At 35.8% G+C, this 21,759-nt stretch overlaps 1 protein-coding gene across 1 annotated transcript in view; it reads right to left on the bottom strand.

The window, feature by feature from the left end:
• Positions 1-16,791, bottom strand: part of LOC149089417 (transmembrane protein 33-like) — a 29,897-nt gene extending 13,106 nt beyond the window's left edge. Inside the window, exons 1-5 of the mRNA XM_089238359.1 lie at positions 16,613-16,791; positions 13,629-13,714; positions 9,972-10,066; positions 8,399-8,583; positions 6,026-6,093 (exon numbers count right to left, since the gene is read on the bottom strand). Of these exons, the coding sequence (XP_089094485.1) occupies positions 6,026-6,093; positions 8,399-8,583; positions 9,972-10,066; positions 13,629-13,706 (426 nt within the window). The 5' untranslated portion in view covers positions 13,707-13,714; positions 16,613-16,791. The remainder of the gene's footprint in view (positions 1-6,025; positions 6,094-8,398; positions 8,584-9,971; positions 10,067-13,628; positions 13,715-16,612) is intronic.
• Between the last annotated feature and the right edge of the window lie 4,968 nt (positions 16,792-21,759).

The raw sequence follows: 21,759 nt of genomic DNA on the forward strand, positions 1-21,759 counted from the left end.
TTGCCACCTATGTTTTGCATATCTCACAAATCTAAAACAAAAAAAAATCTGGGGAAATTTTTCATTCGGCTATAAACTACATATCTGCTGGGGGGGATCAGAGTGGGGTCATGGTCTGAAGGAGAGAGACTATAAAATGCAGATGAAAAATAATTACAATTATAAAAAAAGATGTGTATGAAAGTATATTGCTCCTAAAAATCAGGGTTGGGTTTCTTTCGGGAAAGTGGAAGAAACGGAAGAAAATAAGAATGTGCACTAATTATTGTTTAATTGAAGTACATATAATTAATGCTTGTTATTTCACCTCATTGGTCGTAAAATAATAACAAATAAGTTTGAAAAAAATATTCTTTAGCATTTGATTATAAATACCTTACCAGGATGTGTACAATATATAATTTTCCAATGAAGCGCTCATACTAAAAAAAATTATTTCAATGACGACACAAAATATTAAAATCTGTGAAAAAAATATATAAAAAAAACATTATGCATCTTAAAGTGTAATTAATACATGTGGAAAATAATTGTATTGCATAATAATTTTACGGTAAAAATGTGTAGCTTGAATAAAACTTAAAAAAGCTAATCATCAGCTTCATGCCCGATAATGGGAGACATGAGATATAACAGCGAATTGAAATGTTTGAAAAATTTTTAATTGTAATGTTTTTAGTCATGGTGACTGACTATCTGCATGAGGCTGGTTAGAAGCATACTTGACATAATCAGAAATTTTAAGTTGCGTGGAGAGTTCAAAGATTTAAAATGGAGCAACTATAACCCATTACTATGGCATTTAATGTGTATCAGTGACAGAAAGATTGTGTAAATAGCGCTGATTCTTGTCACGAATGGATGGGGCTTTTTACAAAATGCAGACTTGGTTCCTTATTTCCAAGTCATAAAATTGAGATATGAAGAGGCTTCTGATCTTCCTTATCGTTTGTTTGCATGTCTTATCAATTCTGAATAATATTACCTATCAATACTGAATTCACCCTCTTGGGTGAAAGATTAAATTCTAAACAATAACAAGTGGCAAGGAACTGTGGCAAAATTTAGTAACTTGTGATTTTTTTTAACTTGTATGTGTGCAAAAACTTATTTCAGTAATACTCTTTGAAGTACTTTTAATTTAGTAATGTGGAGAGAAAGAATGTGTTAAATATCAAAAATTCACAGAAAAATGTGATTGTGTTCAAATGCTTCGAAGTTGACTTGCAAATTCAGCACTTTAAAAAGAATTATATATTTTTTTGGATTTATCCACTCAACTTTGGAACAGCCTAATGGCTACCATAACAAAAAAAAGTTTTATTACACCATGTTGCACTGAACTGATAAAAGGAAGAATCTTAATTTTAAATATTAACAATAAACATAATTTAAAGTTTATACATAAATAATCACTTTTATTCAAATACAACTAATAAAGCCTTTCAAAATGGATATTATAATAATATTATTGGATAAAATCCTCTAGTAATTGTAATAAATTTTGATTGCATGACTATAAAATGAAATAATTTTTTATAAACCAGTTTCTCCCATTTCTTTTGCATTCAGTTTGGAAGAGACCTATTTCTTCAACACAGGCGGTTTTTCCCAACTTGGGAGAAACTTCCTAACCCTGGCAGCCAGGGGTAGACTTAGGCAGGTGCGAAGGGTGCGGTAGCACCAGGCCGCTAAATTTTAGGGGCCGCAAAACAGGACAAAAATACTTTGATTACATTTTGTCTTGGACGTTCTTAACAAAGCTAATAGCTTAAAATTCTCTGTCCAGGAACTCTAAAATTCAGGCACGAGCCCTCTGGCCTAGGTGTTTCACAGAACCCCCCCCCCCCAAGTCAAGAGAAGGATACTGGTAGATCTAGTGCCCTAGGCATTGGAACAGATAGGGACCATAAATTTTTCATTTAAAATTATTCAAAATAATACGAGGGACGCATAATTCATGCTTCATGCTTCCCCGCTTGAAAGACTATCTATTTGTGGCCATGGGTAGATAATCAGTTCTCTAGCCAGACAGCTCCCATCCCCCACCTCCAACATTCAAGTGCCTAGGGGCACACTTGAAATTTTTTTGCTGGGAAGAGGGCACTATCACCAAAACTTACTGTTGAATTGATATTGAATATTATCAACAATGGGATATTGTGGAACCATGAGAAATAATATTTAATATTCATTATCGAGTGCCAATGTAAACCTGGCATGCACCAGGGTGTTCATAGTTACTGGGGAATTGTGAAACTTTGTTTTAGATGGCCACAAAATACTTAAACTTAAGTCCATCCCTGCTGGTAGTACATACTTAATGAATTTCGTAGATATGTCAAAATACTTTTAAGCGCTCCAAGTTCTGCAGGACTCAAAAGAATTCTCATCTTTTACATGCATTCTTTATAAGCTGAGAAATCGATTACAGCATACAACTGCTAAAAAATGTTTGTTCAGTGTTGCATTGCAGTGAAAAAAAATTAGGTTTTTGATATTTTACGATATTGTAAATTGTTATTATTTACAATAATCTGTTTTCTAATGACCTTTAAAATAAGATTAAACTTTCTTTTTGCAATAGTTCGAGAGAGATCAGTGCAGTTTAATAAATGAATAATGTTTAGTTTTTTTCAATTGTTTTGTGACTTAAAGTCGTCAAAAATAACTTTGTCAATTAGATTGAAATTAGATGAAATGGATTTCAGAGCTTTCAATGAAATTTCTCCAGGTCTAATGAAAAGATTGAGCTACATATGTGACCTTGATCAAAAGACTGATATAATTTTTACATTATAAGTGTAAATGATGAATACAAAAGGAAGACTAGTTTTTTCTGCTGGGAAGAAGCAGAGCTGGTTTATTGCAGCACAGTTTCTTCCAATCGGAAGAAACTGCTGAACTGTACAAAAGACTGATACACTTATTAAATTGCATTCATAATTAAGTGAAATTAAATTTAATGTTATAGAAAATAGAAATTTGTTATATCTAAAGCATAAATTACAACTTATATGATAAATTATTGAAGGAAAACTAGTTTCTTCCAGCCAGTTTTTCCAGGGTTTTTCCACTTTAGAAGAAACTGTCCAACCCTGCCAAAAATACATATTATTGAAAGTAAGAATGTATTTTTGTTTTAACCCTAGAATGGTACCTAAAAAATCACAAGCATATAAAATGGTAGTTTTGTATGCTTGTGATACCTATACAAAACTACATCTTAGATGCATAGGTACCATTCCAGGGTTAAGAAAGTTATCATCGTACAATTTGAAGAATGGACAGGAGCAGCCAGGACATTTTCGTAAAAAAAAATAAAAAATTTTAAAGCAAATTATGAAAACCCATTGATGAAAAAATTAAAAATTACAGATAGAGTGGCGACATGTCAATAATATGAACAGAAAATGATGAGGGGGGGGGGGGAGTAGTTCTATGCCAAATATATTTAATGTAAACTGCTGGGATACAATTTAGACTATTTCTGAGAGAATGGCCCATATATGCATATTAGGGATAGCCTTTCAGAATGTTAAAATTTTGCTGCTGCTACCCCCTGATCCTGTTCCCAACAATCCGTGCAAAATTTCAGTTCAATTGGACAACTGCTAGGTGACCCACAAACGACTTGAAATTGGAGCATAGTAAGCAATGTTAATTCCTTATACGCAATAAGTAATTCCGTTCAGAAGCTGTATACTCTTCCCTATTTCACCTTTTTTTTCCTTCTGAGAGAAATCCTTCGATGGAGGACACAGAGGCAATCCCAACTATTGTTTAAGCACATTCTGAATCCAATTTCCTAAAACAATTTGCCCCAATTTGATAAATACCTGAAATAACAAAAATTTTGTGAGAAAAATATCAAATTTTTCTATAATCTTCCAGGTTGCCTAGCTGTTGTCCGATTGATACATTATAGTAACCTATAATATAAAACAAGCATACCATACATATGTTCAAAATTAAAAGAAATCTGCTGTCCATCACTTATATTCATACATAAGTATGTCTTGAAAGTTTAGAGATCATCATGATCGAATATCGTCCCCCTTTTCCAGAAACATGAATGTACAAATTTTCACTTTTTTTATCAGCTGGTTGGATCCCTTATTTTGCTATCTAAGTACTACTAGAAATCCAAATGTGTAGCCTTATTGAAATACACTACAAATCATTTCTGGAAATAACCTTGATAGAGTAACATAGGTAGAGTGAGCATTCAAATTAAAAAGAAAAAAATTTCCAGAAATTACATATCCATGTTTCTGGCATAAGGGCAACAATATATTATACAGGGTGAACTTCACCTAATCTGCCAAATGAAAGGGAATGGTAGACGAGTTTAAGTGGAGCATAAAACATAATTTCAACCTGGTCTTATCTCTAACCATTTTCGAGTTATGGTGGTAAGAAAGAAAATGTGTTCAATCTAAAAAAAACTAAATTTGTGAGTTTCTGAAAAACCTACATGCAAACTAAGCACATATTTAGGAAGAGACAAAATCCTATAAGGAGACACCATCAGAATATATGGATTTAATGGCAAGTTGGAAGCACTGAAAAACTGGGGATGTGAAAAATCAAATTGTTGCCAAAATCTGTAACTGCCAATTTCAAATACTCTGCTAGCTGCAATCAGCCGAATTTACCAAATTCTTGTCCATCCCACCAGCTTTTGAAAAAGTCTACAGTGAACCATATCAGTGTTCTGCTTCTGGATAAATTCTGCCTTACGTGTACAATACATCACTGAAATTGGTGTTCATCAAAGTAGACATTTAGTAGATTTCCGTGACAATTTGATTTTGCACTTTTCCAATATCTCAACACTTGTAGCTTGCCATTAAACCCAGATGTACTAATGGAAATGTATATCTGGGTACATATCTATTTTATAGGATTTCTTCTACAAAATTGAATTGTTGTAAAAATCAGTAATCACCAATTCCAAATGTTTGTCGAATGTCTACTTTGAAGAATGTTAGTTTCAGCGATGTATCATAAACGAAAGGCTAAATTATTCCTGAACTAGAACACCGATATGGTTTATTACAGGCTCTTTCGAAAGCTAGTCGAATGGGCAAGTTTTTGGTAAATTCGATTGATTGTAACTAGAAGGGTGTTTGCAGAATCAGCTGTTACAAATTTTGGCGACAACTTAATTTTGCACTTCCCCATTTTTTCAGCGCTTGCAGCTTGCCATTAAATCCAGATATTTCAATGAAATTAGTGTCACCTAATAGGATTTTTTCTGCTCTTTCTAAATATATGTTTAATTTGCATGTAGGTCTTTTAGAAACTTCGCAAATTTAGGTTTTTCAGATCTGACACATTTTCCTTTTATCCACTATAATGCAAAAACGGTTAGAGATAGAACAGGGTTGCTATGGTATTTTATGCTCCACTTGGGCTGGTCTACCACTCCCTTTCATTTGGCAATATTAGGTGAAGTTCACCCTATATATGGCTGTAATAACTAAAGGTTCTATGCATTAAAAGTGCTCAGCAATGTTGAATTAATGAAAAGGAGTGATCATAAGGAAAAAAAACAACAGAAATTGAAATACATAGGGGAGAGTAGGGAGGTATGGGGGCAGTGGCTTTTACACATTAATCAATTACTTTAATTTGTTTGCTTTCTTTAAATACATGAAGCTTTTAATGCTTAAGATTTATTGCTAACAAACTATGGAACAAAGAAAGTTTTTTGAATAATAAATTGAAAAAAAAATATTTTTTTCACTATTCAAAAGTCAATACATTTAATTTTGACATAACTTTCTAATTTTTTTGCAAATTTAAATTTCTCATTAAAAATAAAATATTACTTATTTTGAAGTGTTATATTTGCTTACTATTCCAAAAGTGATAAGGTTTTGCTTTATCAATTAGAACATTTTATAACATGAAAACAATTTTAAAAATATTTTTGTGAAAATTTTCTCATTCCTCCCCACTCTCCCCCACATGCAATTTTTTTTTGTTTTTTGAATTAAATATTTCATATTTTACTCACGGTCAACATTGTTAAACTGTACGATACAGAATGAAGAACAGCATACAAAAATATTGGCAATAATGCCACTGTACTGAGTTAAGTTGTATCATGACCAAGAACTAAGTTTCATGTGACAAAAACTACTTTATCAGACTTGGCAACCAAAATAAGAAAGCATGAGTAAAATGAAGCTGATGACTTGCATCAATATAAAAATGCCAGCTATATGCTAGAAAGTGTGAAACTCTGGTATTTCAGTTTGCAAATATAATTTGCTCCATGCTCTTAATCCAAAACACCTGTGTATCCAAGTGAACTTTCTCCATAAGAAATAATTGAAATCTAACAATTAGTTCTACAACCCTTCAAGTCAACCATAATTCTCAGCAAAAATCAAATGCAGGTTGATTTATTCAACATTATTACATTTTTGCCTATTTCATATTGAAGGCCAGAGTATTTTGGGAATGATACAAAAAAGCAGGGGGCTTCACTCTGAAATTCCCACTTCAACATACAAGTTGAGACAGTCTTCCATGGGCTTGTCCTATGAATGTTGATCTTGTAATCAGTGGAATCTCAGTGAATATGTCCAGGACAAGCAATGCTCCCTAAACTATTGAGGGGTTTCATTGCTACACATATGCATCAATAATTTTTTTTTAAATTTTGTGTCGCATCACAATATTAATATAAGTAACCCTGAAAAATGCTTGGGTTCAGCCTCTGAACTCGTTAAGATGACCCTGCCCACAGTGAGAGAATTTTAGTTTGAGACTTAGTTTTTTAGAGAAATTGTTTGTTTCATATTTCCAGTTCACGTGTAATCCTGTAGCACGAATATGGAAAGTCTCTTAGCACCTAGTCCTCCTAGAGGTTTTGGCATACTTATCACGCATATAGCAAGATTTCAAAATTTAAATGAAATTTTTGCTGATATTTTGAGACAAATACACCTGTGTCAGTCAGAAAAATAATAAATACACAAGTGGAATACAATACAGTAAAACCTGTCTTAAACCGAATTGCAAGGTACCAATTTTTTTCCCCCTTTGAGTGCACGTTTCCACTTAATAAAGGTTCAATCACATAATGTGTAAAATTATGTAACAATCTCGTATATAATTGAAAATAAAGTAAATCATTTAAATATAGATAGAATAAAGAGTAATGCATATTATTTACTCTATAATTACTAAATATTTCGATTTTCTCAGTATCTCTGTATAAAACTTCACCTTGCGCTGTTTATCTTAATCGACAGCATTTAGGTTCATTTGACATCTAAAATTTTCAATGAGGCTGTCAATATCTGTCATGTCAGGTACAATTTTTACATTGTGGTCTATGTTCATGCAATCCTCAGTACCAGGGCCATAACTAGGATTTTTGTAAAGGGAAGGGTTTCAGAAAGCAACTGTTCCACTACATATGGTTTTTTTACAACCCCAGTATCAAGTATGAAACAGTTTTTGCTAATCTAAGGGTGGGTGAAGTAGAACTCGCATGGGAAAGCAAGGATTGCATAAAAAAGTTTGATAGAGCACTTTAACATTTTATATGATTCTTTGGTCTAGTGGTCACCAAAAAAATTTTTCGTTACAGGGTAAAATTCTTCTTCCCGTTCCCGCATTATAAAGGTTCCATTTATTCCAGGTTTTTTAATGTGTATTTTGACATTGAAATCACATGACCAAGACTGTTGAAGACATGTTATGCTCAGTAAAACTTCCATTAAAGACAGGTTTTACTGTAATTCCAAAAAAAAATTCCAAAATTATTCAAAATTTTCAAAACAAAATGCATATAAAAATAATTTTAACAAATATAACAGAAATACTTGATAACTATAAACAAATTTTTCCCCCATGTTATTGATATGGTCCATTTCATACTTTGCAAAATAAAATTGAAAAATAGCATTACTCAAAATAATATTATCCGTGATTCTAAAATTAGCAGAGTCCTCTACTAAAAATAAAATCCAATAATGTTCTTTTAAATACAATTGGTATTCTACATGGAAAATTGAAAAATCTCAACATCAAAGCAAAAACAATGAACCAGCAATGAATGATTACCAAGCAAGAAAGCTTTCCTTCTATTCATCCTCCCACATTAGATATGGAATTGGGAAACATTTGAAGAGAGAAACTATCACCAACAGGAAAATCTATGTACTATGTCCTGTTATCTTACATGTTATCCCATGTAAAGTGAAGTAATCATTATTTAGCAACAAAATTTGATATCTCTATATCCGAATTTTGTTCTATTAAATGTAAAATATTGAGGTGTGACAGTATCACCCACTCACGTCTTAACTTGCATATACAGTACACCAAGTTTCAGAAACAAAACAAAGACAAAAAATTATCTCCATAAGGATACTTGTAACTGGATAGGAGTATATGAAGAGCAACGAGTAGAGTAGGTAGTGACACGAGTCTTCGAGTAAGAGCATTGCTCCAAATGCTCTAGTAAGCTCTACTCTTGGCATACGCTGGTGCAACCGCAATGCACTCGTGGCAGCATTGCATAGGAGGGCTCTTTGGTAACAGGAATACTGTTTCACTCTGCAAAGGACAAAGCGCATGTTTAATGAATATACAGTATTTCCAAAAAAGGTCCTGTTTTTCAATAATGTCTAGAAAACATAAATCATTCAAATTCTTATTTTTCAGCTGTTCTGTTCAGAAATGATCATAAATTTAAAAAAAAAAAAAGACAGCTTTTTCCAAAAAAAAAAGTTCCCAGAAAAAAAAATACCTTAACAGGTTTAGAAAAATCACTGACCTAAAATTATTATATCAACTGCAGTGAACATTGCCTTTATATTATACTAGCTATAATACCTGGTGCTGCCCAGGTTTTCTTCAATTGCTGGGAGGATTGAAAAAGTGACAAACAGTTATAAAGGAATAAACTATTATACTTAATACTTGCAGAATTAAAGAAGTGACAAGCCATTATAAAGGCATATGCATGTCTGAAACACATTGCTAGGGAACCACGGTAACCAAAGTAATCATTCTGAAAGTGATCGTTGAGGCCCAGGAACTATTGTTGCCTGACAGTTTTTCACTCATTTCGGGTATTTTCCCAGCTCTGACTTTTAACATAGCCTATCGTTCAATCTGGGCCCTGTTTGGCATATAGGCTATGCAAAATTTGGTGACAATCAGTCTAAAATTATAGATTTGTAGCGAACATAGACAGAAAAACAATTTTATACATATAATATTTTTTTACAAAGTAGCACCAAATCTTTCATAAAATTATACAGGCAAAAGAGTTCTTTTCAATACAATCTGAGACTTGAAAAATCCCAGGTGCCACGTTGCCATGGCGACCAAAAAAAATCATACTGTGACTAAAATTTTTTATGCGTGATAAAAAGAAAGGCATAAGAAATACGCTTGGTCCTAAATTGCTCAAGAAGACAATCTCAAATAAAGTTTGCTTTTAGTTTTCCCCCATGATAAAAGGCAATCAGAAAATTTTAACTCCTCTTAGAATCCAATTTTGAAATTTACTACTACGTAGCAACCACATCTACAAAATTTTAGGTACCGCTATTGATTTTCTAATTTGTATGGTGGCCTGATTCCTGGGGTTTGTCTAGCACTGGTGTATTTACATGATTATAATGAAGAAATGCTATCCTATGTTTCAAAAATAAAGAAAATGTAACTTTATTTCAGATATAAATTAATAAATTATTAAATACCTAACTTCATTTCCCTTTAGTGTACTTGCATCTACTATAATTGTCATGTTATAGATATTTCTTCAGTATATGCATTTTCCTTGATTTTCACTTATACGCCTATCTTATTTATGCATCTTTTTCCCCCGCTCATTTCCTTGCCCCCAATGCACGTGAGAGATCGCTGTACTAGTATAGAAGAAGAGCAGATAGAACTAGATTTGAAGCAATAAAATGTGAAAATAATATACCAACCCAAATAACGGCAGAATATATAGGAGTGTGAAAAAACAAGTTCCTAGACGAGTCAACCACAATAGTGCATCTATTTTATTGCTCTGCATGTGTGCCTATGAAAAATATACATATACAGATGTAATAATGAATAATTTGCAAGTTTGTTCACTTTTGATGATAATTACAATTTTCTTATAACTGAAATCCAAATTTTTCATCATTTTTTTCCTTAGAAAACTTGGTCAGCCAGGAATTGCAAGGACTGAAATAGTATTTTCTTTAGGGATTTTTCATTCAAGAGAAGCATAATTTGATGATTTTAAGGGATTTTTCTTTAAAGATACAAAAAATTAGAAGAATCTGATTTCTGACCGGAAGGTTTTAACACTAGAAGGACTATGCCAGTCATTTTGACCGCTTTCAATCTTCTATTGTGTTTTTCATGATGAACCAGATCGCTTAGAATGTTGAAATTTCATGACTTTTTCCTGAAAAATACTTAAATATTATGCTGTCTGACTATCATAAATGAAAAAAACTGCCCGAGATATTTTTAGTTATACCTAGACACTATAGGCACTTCCATAGACATGCTCACAGCAAATATTTTGTCCAATCGTGCCATAAAATTACAACTAATATAAATATATGTTCACTTCGCCTAATTGAAAACATCCTTAATGATTGACTACTTACAAAATACTAATATGGACAAAAAATATAGTGATGAAAATCACTGAATCTTATCTCAAAGCTAGTAGAAATTTCAGCACATGATGGTTGTCTTTCTTCATCAATACATGCTAAAATACTGAATAATACTACCTTGCTAGGTATTAGAATAGAAGATCTAAAAGAAATTTCATGTGAAATTCAACTGAAACCCATTTATACAAAACACATTTACGCATTTATACATAAAGGCATTACATTTTGTGTTTAGTGGGTAACGAAAAAGAAAATATGTTCTTCTACTTACTTTCAATTCACTGAAATATTGAAATATATATTCTCAAAGTGAAGAGGAATTTCTGAAACCATCATTATTCAACGAAACAAAGTATATTGTAGATGAGATGGCTCAAGAGAACTCTATTCGCATATCATTCATTTGCCAGTGAGCGTTTTTCGAGTATCGCACAGTGGTAAGAGGCTTGTCTTCCACTATGAAAGTTACCATCAAGGTCCATGGGTTCAAATTTGGGCATAGAACGTCAAAAGCTAGTTCTTTACCTACTAAGCCTGGGACAACCACTGATGTATGCGGCCTTCATTTTCCACTCAACTCCACTAATTGGAAATTGCCGTATGACGATATGTGACCGGGATTGGTGTGCGGTAAAGTAGTGTGTGTTTTCTTCCACAGCATTCAACACAGCCTCAAGAAATACTTCGTCGATCGAAAATAAAATAAAACTAGGTTAATTGCCTTCTTATTAGAAGACCCCTTATTAATAGCAACAACAAGTGCTACCAGGGTTGGCAAAAGCTCTGGTTTTTTTTCAGTTTTTCCAGGGTTTATGATACTGGAGCATGAAAATAACAAGTTATATATGCTGTAGCCTACACAAATATAATAGCCCTAGTAATCTATGGAAATTATTTATGCAATTATTATATCAGTGGCGCCTCATTACAGAAAATTCTGGGGGGAATCCTTTTGCATCTTATTATAATTTATAAAATGGATTTTTTCAATAGTTTTTCCTCTCTAACCTACTATAATATAAATTGCATTAAATACGTATATTTATTAATGTATTTAATGCATAGGCCTATATGTATTTAATCTCTTTAGTTAGTTTATGGCAATACAATCACATCATTAGAAAACATACTGTTTTCGAGTAAGTGTAGTTTTAAGATGTAATTTATGGTGGGTTTTTTACGGGTTGGGCAAAATCAGACCAACCCTGATCGCTACTGTACATGAAAAAGAAGCAATATCGGGTCCTTCTCTGCGACAACAAAACCATAGGCGTACACAGAATTTTCTCGAGGGGGACTTTTTCCCCTTCTGAGGGGGATTTACATTTTTTCCTGCAAAATAACACTGTGATCTTGGCTCAGGGGGTGGGTTTGAACTGTCAAAAACCACCCCTCCCCCGCGTAGCCAATGTGTACAAGTGATAAATTTTCAATGCAGAAAAAAATCTGCACACGGAAAATACATTTTTTATGTAACTATTGAAAAGTGTAGAAAGCGAATACAACTGCAATTATGTTTAGAATGTAAATATTTTTTTATTAGTTGTGAGGAACTTCTAGAAATGGGATGAATAGTGATTTGGCCGAATACCGAATATTCAGCTAATTTCTTGGCCAAATACCAAATATTCGGCAGCTGAATATCAATTTTTTTAAAATTCATTAAAATTGAAAATAAAATTATTGGTAATTTTGAATGCCTGATATTGAACTAACTATTTTAATTTATTTAAATATTCAAGATGAAAATGCTTGAATTTTCATGTTTTGTCAGTATCAAAAAAATGCTGTAGGTTAGTGTTCAATGTAGGGCTGCCTACTCTCTGCAGAATGGCTTTTTCAAATGGGAGAACTGCTCACATTCGTGTCTCGAAGCTGCTACTACTACTGAACCAGACATGCACCTCGTCCATATTCCTCTGCGGAACCTCTAACGAAATGGTACATGCTGGAATGTATGTTTACGTGTAGTGAAACCTGGCGTGAAATTTGTTTCTGTGTAATGCTTATGTCTAGTGCTGCCACCTGCCACTAGTTCTTTCTAACTATGAGTGAAGTGTAATGATTGCTCTCTGCGGCAAGACGTGTCTCAAAGCTGGAAAGCAGCAGAAAACCAACTTCAGCCAGCCACCATTGTGCCATCAACGGGGTTTGAACCTGGATCCTCAGGACGAGCCCACTTGACCACACAGCGGTACAGTGCTACTGAAGAATTTTAAGAAAAGTGTAAAAAACACTATTATGAGGATTTTTACAATAGAACATTTCCAGTCAGCTGAGGGCTCACTGCAGAACTACACAAAACATTCTGCTTTGGGACGCATACCTCAAGTCTTAACTTCAAAAAATAATGATTGAAAACCATTTTTAAAAAAACGTTAGAAAAAGGTACATGTGTGTTTTTGTAGCGATGAAGTTGAAAATAAAAATTCAATTACAAAATTTATTTAGAAAACTAAGAGTTCTTATATTCCATTTCTTACTTGTACTCATATCTATATTTAAGCATTAAAAGAAAGTTATGAAAATCGAGATTTTATAGTAAAAAAAAATCAACCTACAAAATGTCATTCCTTCTAGTGTTAAAGCCAGAAAAATCTGGGAACCTATGCAAACGCAATATTATACTGGAACTAGAGCGTTCTCTACCTCCATCGACAGAAATTTGAACTAATTTTTTGTTCTCTACCAAAGAATAGATCCTCCTTCGTGAGAATAAGTTTTCTGCAAACTTCATTCAAATACAGTGACACCTCTATATATAGATACTATGTTGACCAGGAAAAACATCGTTGTAGAGAGAGATTATCGTTTTATCGAGAGGCAGCAGTTTAACATTAGAATATAGACATTTCCAAACAAGGTAGATAAAATTTCTAACATTTGATGCAAAGTGACCTACATTGCTGTGAGCCGATTATTTGCATTTTGCGAGAAACAAAGTATGAAAGTGCACAATGTGCTTACCAATGCAGCATAAATACTATGTTCCGGGTCCCTTCTTGGGCTGCTGCTGCTGTCAGATGGAGGGCTTTGTTCATTCATAATCAAAACTGTAAAAAAAACCAAAATCCATAAGAGTAAATATCGGGAACAATGGCATCATACTGTGATTCATGACTAATACCCAAAATCATGAGAAGTATTCATCTTACATAACACTGGGCACATAGCTGAAGACACACATTTCACTTCTCAATCAGAAACTAGTGAGTCAGCCGAGGTCTCGATATCATCAGTTATTATTATTGCTTCAACATGTTTTTTTATGCCTGCAAAACTGCACCCCTCCTCATAACTTTGTGCTGCCTATATCTACTTTTTCAGATTGAACAAAAAATTTGTTAGCCATTTCCCCAAAAAGCAGAACATACAGAAATCTGTGACACACATCGCAGACCAATCAGTGCTACTTCAGAGCAATCTGGAGGAATTTTAAGAAAAGCGCAAAAAACACTATTATGGGGATTTTTACCACAGAACATTTCTAGTCAGTCGAGGACTCGTTGCAGAACAATGCAAAACATTCTGCTTTGGGCGGCCCATTTCTTTCACTTTGACCTCAATTTAAGTGACAGCACCCAGCACTAATCAAATTTTGTCACCTTCAAACACTTCATGCTATCTACCCTTATTTAAAACGACAGTATTAAAAAAAAAAAAGTAATAGCCTAGTGGTCAGTTATATCGGGACAACTGCATAGGCACACCTTTTCATATTGAGATTTCAAATACCTCTAGTAATAGCCTCTAGCATTTCTATTGGTTCTTGTAGTTTATAAGCCAGAGCTTATTGAATCGCAAATGTAAACTGCTTCAACTGGCCAACAGTAGAATATTGTGATACATTGTAAATAGTTAACGTTCACAATTTGGATGGCGTGTTTATAGTGCATTTCCTAGATAAATGTATTCCAGGGTTTCGTCTTTGGGAATGACTAAGAGAATTAATAGATTGATTTAATAGTGAATATATAACATGCCTAATTCTTCAATTATACATTTCGTTACACTTGTTACACATGTCAATTCCTTGGTGTTCTCTTTACCAAGAGCATATCTGGCAATGATGCTAACTAAACCAGGGCTTGGCAAATCAATATAAACTTACGAAAAAATGGTTTGAAATAATGTTTTCTCGACCTACTGCAGGAAAAAAATTACAGGCGCCAGTACTAATTTTCTAGTTGCCAGGAGCCCAGAGTTTGTCCAATCCTTGTTAAAAGAGTAAAAACTTTTTTCTCTGTAAATCCCCAAATTGAAAATTTTTTTTAGAAATAGATTTGTTTGATTCGCAAAAACGCCAGTGAATAATTGGAGGTGGGGGTTGAACCAGCACCTCCTGCAGATAGAAGGCCTCAGCAGTCCGCTTGTGACATCAGTAAGTAGTTTATTTACCCTCAGAATATTCAGGGAAAAAAATTCCCTGCTATGGGAATTTGTGAGCCTATCAGGAAGATTCTACGCCAAAATAAGAAGAAACGAAATAGGATGCTGTGTTGCAAAATGTGGCAAACTTGCTAGGTAGTCTGAATGACGTTTATTACAAAGAATGCAGAGGCCTTCTATCTCTAGGAGGTGCTGGTTGAACCCAACTTCAATTTTTTTTTTTCGAGGGACTCACTTTTATTAAAAAGCACACAGATTTCGCTGAGTGATATCTGACCACTCAATCAAAAAATTTGCAAACCCGTACGAACTTCCCGCCCAAGGCTATAGGCCTAGCCCGCTCAATTCCCCTTCCCCCCCCCCCCCCCCGTAAATACCTGTACTCTGCACTAAACTGATATAAGCAGTTCTATAAATATACAATACTCTATCCGTGCAGTGCTGTCTTAACGCTAACGCATGGCCCAGAGGGGGCGTGATAATGACATCTGGTTAGGAATTTTGGGAATGAGCATATAAATTATCAAGTAAAGGCATTTTTAATCAGCTAGAGGTCCTTTAATGTTCTTAAGGCCAGGATAATAAAGGCCGGGATTACACTATAAAAGATCTTTTATAAAACTTAAAAATGTAAAAAATAGTCGTATCGGTTACATTCAAGCGAATGTAAGCAAATGGCGTATTGGTTGTTTTCTTCGAGCTTTGCAGAAGATCTTTTACCGAAATCTTTTATAGTTTAATTCCGGCTTAAAGCTGGGTTTTCCTAGGAGTAGAATTTGTGCGCCATGTGCAACGTGAAAACGCTGATTGGTTAAAAACTCTTGAAATTCAGGTTTTTTTTGGCCAATCAGAGTTTTTACGCTGCACGTGCTGTAGAAACCTGCTTCTAGGAAAATCCAGCTTTAAAGCCAGGGTTTTCATAGGGGCAGGTTTCCTGTGCCGCGCGCAACGTGATTCACCCAGCGCGACACGCCGTCCACCCACCAATAAGAAAAGCAGTACGACTGATTTCCTGCAGAGCGTAATACGGCTCACGACGGCACTTTACGTCGGGCGTGATTGGCGGACTGCTTCTGGAGGAGCCAAATGCATCGTGCGCCGCGCGTTTTGTCGATGTTCTCTTCACTCTTGTGTGTGTTTCCTCTCCCTTCCCTTCACACCGGAGCATGCAGACGACAGAGTAGCTGATGCGCCACGCTAGGAAAACACAAACGCGTAGCGTAATTATGTAGCACGTTTCCTGCCGACGCGAAATTATTCAGTTCGTTTCACGCGACGCGAAACACCAATTCCTAGGGAAAACCCGGCTTTAAGACTGCCGTGTATCCATGATGTCATTCGCAGCGCAATGATCGATTTCACGCAGTCGGATCTTGATTATGCAATAGCGATTTATCACGCATAACGGTGTGTGGCATCAAAGAATGTTAACATGCGAAATCATGCCACCGATGATATAATATAGATCGGCATTATATCATCGCACACACACACATTCATTGAAATCATGGAAGGTATAAAAAAAAACAAATCGCGGGAATGATTAAGAAATCATGCTTTACCTCAACGAAAGTATCTCACTTCGATGTGTTTCTACGAGATCTCTAATTCGATCCTTGATAATATAGAAATATTTCAAAAAGCCTCTAATAAGTATAAATTACGAGAATTATTTTTCTACGATCCCTATCTGCTCAGATCGTACAGCATCATACATCCGTCCAGTCCTTTGACTTGGTCCAATTATCCAGGGTTTTCAGCTACCAAGGCTGTAGTAATGCTCAATGTTCATCATGCTGACCATATGTTTTGGAGAAAAGTACGGGAAGTTTGGTTCGCAAATACGTGACATTGCCAATCGTCGCCAGATAGTTGCCATATTATGACGAGTCTGCCAATTTTATGGCACAAAACAGACCAAAATTTTCTGAAATACCACAAATGCAGTCAAACCCTCTCTATCTCAGAACTGCCAAGACAGAAAAAAAAATTTGAGAATTTTCGAGAAATAGGTTTTTTTTTTTTCAGTAGAAAGTGGTGAAAAATTCGATTGATAAGGTCTAAAAAATATACCGTACTATATTTTTCTACGTACTAATGAAATTATTGGTTAAGTTACACCAGCGGTTCTCAACCAGTGCTCCGCGAAGCAGGGCCGTCTTAAAAACACCATGGGCCCCCGGGCCAAGTGGTTTTTCTGAGGCCCTAGCTGCTAACTTCTCGAAACATTCAACTACTTCTCGTTTCTCTGAGGCCTCCTCCTCTCTTGAGGCCCCCGGGCCGTGCTCGGGTAGGCCCATGCGTAAAGACGGCACTGCCTCGAAGCCCTTGGGGCTCCGTATGCACTTCTCAGGGGCTCCGCGGGAAAACTCAAGGAAAATGAAATAAATAAGTGAATTTGATAGATAAATGGAAAAAAAAAGGAGGCCTACGGGGTTCCGCCATAAAAATTATATACAAAAAGGGCTCCTCGAGTCGAGGGCTCCGATATAAAAATTATGTACTGAAAAGTGCTCCGCAAGTCAAAAAGGTTGAGAACCGATGAATCACACAATTAATGTCCAATCACATTATACGCAAACACATTAAAATACGTTCGATTTTTAACTTTTTTTATTTTTTGTTCAATTCAACTTTATTTACAGGACTTATTTAAAATAATCCGTAAGCTTAGTTTGAGTTGCATATCCAGCAGGAGCTGCAAATGTTTCGGGTACTATTTTCTCAGTTTGCTCCAGAAAATGACACAGTGTTTTTATAGAGCATTTTTCACTGTTACTTTTTTTCTGATTCCTCTGGACCATTTTCTGCTGTATTTTCATCACCCGAGTCGGCCATACATTGAGCAATAATTTCGATATCAGTCAAGTTGCTACAAGTTTGTATTAAACTGTCCATTTCCACAAAATCGGAAAATGAAATTTCTATTAAGTGTTTTTAGTAATGCCCAAATGTTCTGAAATTTCATCTTCAAACATTGTTGTGATATTCGTTGAAATTCGAGTGAACGACCAGATTTGATCTAATTGCGAAACTGCAGCTTCTTTTTGCCTGAACTTCCTGGCTCTACTAAGGACGAATCGTTTGTACCAAAAATATTTCGCAGAATCTTCGATATCATTTTAACCGTGTTTGACTGTATAAAAATAATAAAAATAAAGTACTGTTTTTAATTATAACTTTGTGATCTGCAATTGCTGAACTGGTCAAAAACCTTTTTTGATCAGTATTGGCACCTAAAACTTTTTATATATGTAGATACGGAATTTCGGGCTGAGGGCAGTACGAAATGTTTTCCACGCCATAATCCATTTTGCTTATCGAGAAACTTCTGAAAGTGGTATTTTAACTCAAGTAGAGAGTTACGGCAGTCTCTCGATAATTCGAGGAGGATCGGACCGAGGCCACCTCGGATTAAGTAAACAATTACGAAGAAAACGGTCAAACTTCTTGCACATCTCTCGGCGACCCCCGAAAGTTGAAATGGTCTGCGTCCATTCAAAGGAGTCTATAAAATCCACGTATCAGAAGACATATTTCAGGGCACTTTTTGCCTTTTACCGACCTCAGTTGTACGTATTTTTCATGCCCTGCGCATAGGCGGGGATAGACTTAGAAGTCTGGGGGGGGGGGCATGATGATGATGTCAATTCATATATATACGCATATACATTATATCTGTCGACTTCAATTTTGACGCTGGGGGGGGGGGGAGTGCATCCCCACCCCAGGCGTATCTTCACCCATGGCAGTGCGCCAACGTTTTTTTGTTGGGTAATTTTCGTTTTTTGTGAATAGTTCGGTTTTTTTTTTGTATGTCTCTGACGTGCGATTTCTTTTATTTTTCTTCTTGCTCTTCTGCAACTGATATAATTGCTAAAGAGGTAAAGAGTGAATAGCAAGAGCGCGTCTTCCATTGTGGACGTCCATCAACAGTCACAATCTGGATCGCAAGATAAAACGGTTGAAAAATCGTTGCGTGTAGACACCCCCAAAAAATGACACGATTTTCAGACCGGTTTGGTCCACCCCAGAACGTACGATAAAACGGTGTGTATAAACGCGCCTTAAAACTGCAAGCGAGTAGCTAGTAAACTCGCCCAATGTAATTGAGCCTTTAGTAATTACGGTACTCATTTACTTCTGCTAACAGCAGATGGCGCCACTGAACTTCGAACACCGTAATGCCAATACCTTCTAGAGCAGAAGGTACCTGCTCTAGAAGGTATTGGTAATGCTGTACCCAATCTAGACACACACACACACACAGGGAATGCATTTTGTTTTTTTTTTTTCTACCTCTAATGTAAGGTTATTGTTGGATTTCTGAACAGAAATGACGGCATGTGAATGTGCACGCTTGGCAACATCGCTTACATATTTTCACAATAGATGTCGCTTCTGTACTAACAAAGAAAATTGTTTTCCCACCAAAACGACACTTTTAATATCTATATTACTGTTAAAGCCAGAAGTTGGATAATCCGTGACGGAGCATGACGCCTACTTGAATTTTCATTCTTTATTGAAATCAATGATTGAAATTATTTTTTTCAATGCATAAATTATATTATGATAATTACAACTATATATATAATCACCCACATTTGTCTCGTTGAACGTTTTATTTCGTGGAATTCATTTTAATCTACAGCAATTTGCAGTAACGCTTCGTTTCCCCGCCATTGCGATTTTTCCGTGATTTCAGGAATATTTGGCAACTCTGTGCACATTTGGCGTTGTTCTTGGCGATAATTGGAAATGTCCCGTATTTTCCCGTATTTGGAATCCCAATTTCCCGCATTTCTCTCGAGGAAATATGGTCAGCCTAATGAGGACGCTTAAAATGGCATCGAAAATGAGGACATCTGGTAACCCTACCTACCAAATGTTCCGCGAAAATATAAACCTTTTTTTTTTTTCACTAATAGAATTTTAAGGGTCCATAAGCACAAATCTCAATTTGCACAAGAGCAACGTGAATATTATTTCCAAACAGTTATCATCTCCACACATTGTATATCCAGTTCCTAGTTCCCTGCGTATCTCGTGTCTTACTTGCATTCAATTATAGGTGAAATAGTTACATTCTTTAATTGATCGTAATCTAAACACACGGGGAAATTCGTAAGTTTAAATATCGCAGTTATTTCTACATCAACGGCAATTTCTTTCTAGCTCAATAGATAACGACACAACAACACGAAACCGAAAACTCCCTCTCTCCAATCCTCGGATGGTTTTAAACGATACTTAACCACATCTAGCAATTATCCAACCCTCATTATGCTCTCGTGAATATTTTAAACAGCGGAACACAACCATATAACAAATCTCATTCCATAAACAACTGAAACGTGAGACAGAAAACGGTCCGCGCTTTGAATTAGCGAAAAAGTTTCTCCGCTAATTACTTAATTAAGGAGGGGGGGGGGTTGTTAAAAATCTGTGATTTTGATTATATTGGCGGTGGAAAACCGAGAAACAGCCTCAAGCATTTTACGCGATACTCTTTCGACGCGAAAAATCTCTTCATATATCCTTCTATTATTCGTTCTTTTCGGCCTTAATGGATGCCAGTGTCTGTAATTCGATGGCCGAATGTAGATTCAAGTTTCTAGCTTCAATACATTTAGGATTAAAAACTGGGTGAGTAGTTTTAGAATTTGGTAACATGTGTTGAGGACGCCTTGAAAAATCCCTACCGGGCTCATCGAGTGTGTGTGTATGGTGGGGGGGGGGGCCCAGTTTTCTATTCAATGTCACGGCAAAGTGACGTCTAATCGTTTAAAAAAAAGACATAGGGGACAGCTAAGGTGACTTGATAAGGAGTACTATTTCGAATGGCTATAGGACAGCTATTGGCTATAGCAAGGGTGATCAACCTTTAGGTGCCTTAGGAGCCACTTAAGTGATCTGAAAACGTGACGCAGGCCATTTAAGTGATCTGAAAATGTGACGCGGGCCACTCGAGTTCTCTAGAACTGTGACGCGGGTCACTCAAGTGATCTCTGAATATATCCGGGGGCAACTTCAGTGATCTAGAAATGTGCACGGGCTGCTTGAGTGATCTGAAACTATGTCACGAGTCATTTGAGTGAACCGAAAGTGTGCCGCTGGTCACTCAAGTGATCTTTATACGTGTCGTGTGTCGCTTAAGTGCTTTGGAACTGTTTCGTGTGTCACTAAAGTGCTTTGAAGCTGTGGCGTGGGTCGTTTAAAGGATCTGTAAGTATGCCGTGGTTCACATGAGTGATTCAGAAATGTGCCGCGGGCTACATGTGAAAATGTACCGCGGGCTGCTCGATTGATGTGGAACTGCGCCGCGTACCGCTTAAGTTCTCTAGAACTGTGGCATCCGACACTCAAGTGCTCCAGAAATGCGCCAAAAGCCACTTAAACACTCCAGAACTGTGCAAACATCACTTAAGTGCTCCAGAACTGTGCTAAACGTCACTTAAGTGATCTGTAAGTGTGCCACGGTCGTATAAGTGCTCTGAGGATCACATTTGGAACGCTGACGATGGGTTGAGCATATACGGGCTATATCATGGGCACTGAATAAATTCAGGTCGTCTCATCATCAGTGCGCAGTGTGACGTCAGCATTAACTGACGTGAACAGAAAACCGGTTTTTCCACACTTGATAAGCCCGCTAGGAATTTTGCGAAGCGTCTTGCTTTTGCCTGTAACGATAACAATGACGTCA

Source organism: Pholcus phalangioides, unplaced genomic scaffold, assembly GCF_987345545.1.
Source record: "Pholcus phalangioides strain wild (caught in Gottingen) unplaced genomic scaffold, Ppha-v1.0 ptg000002l_1, whole genome shotgun sequence".
NCBI lineage: Eukaryota > Metazoa > Arthropoda > Arachnida > Araneae > Pholcidae > Pholcus > Pholcus phalangioides.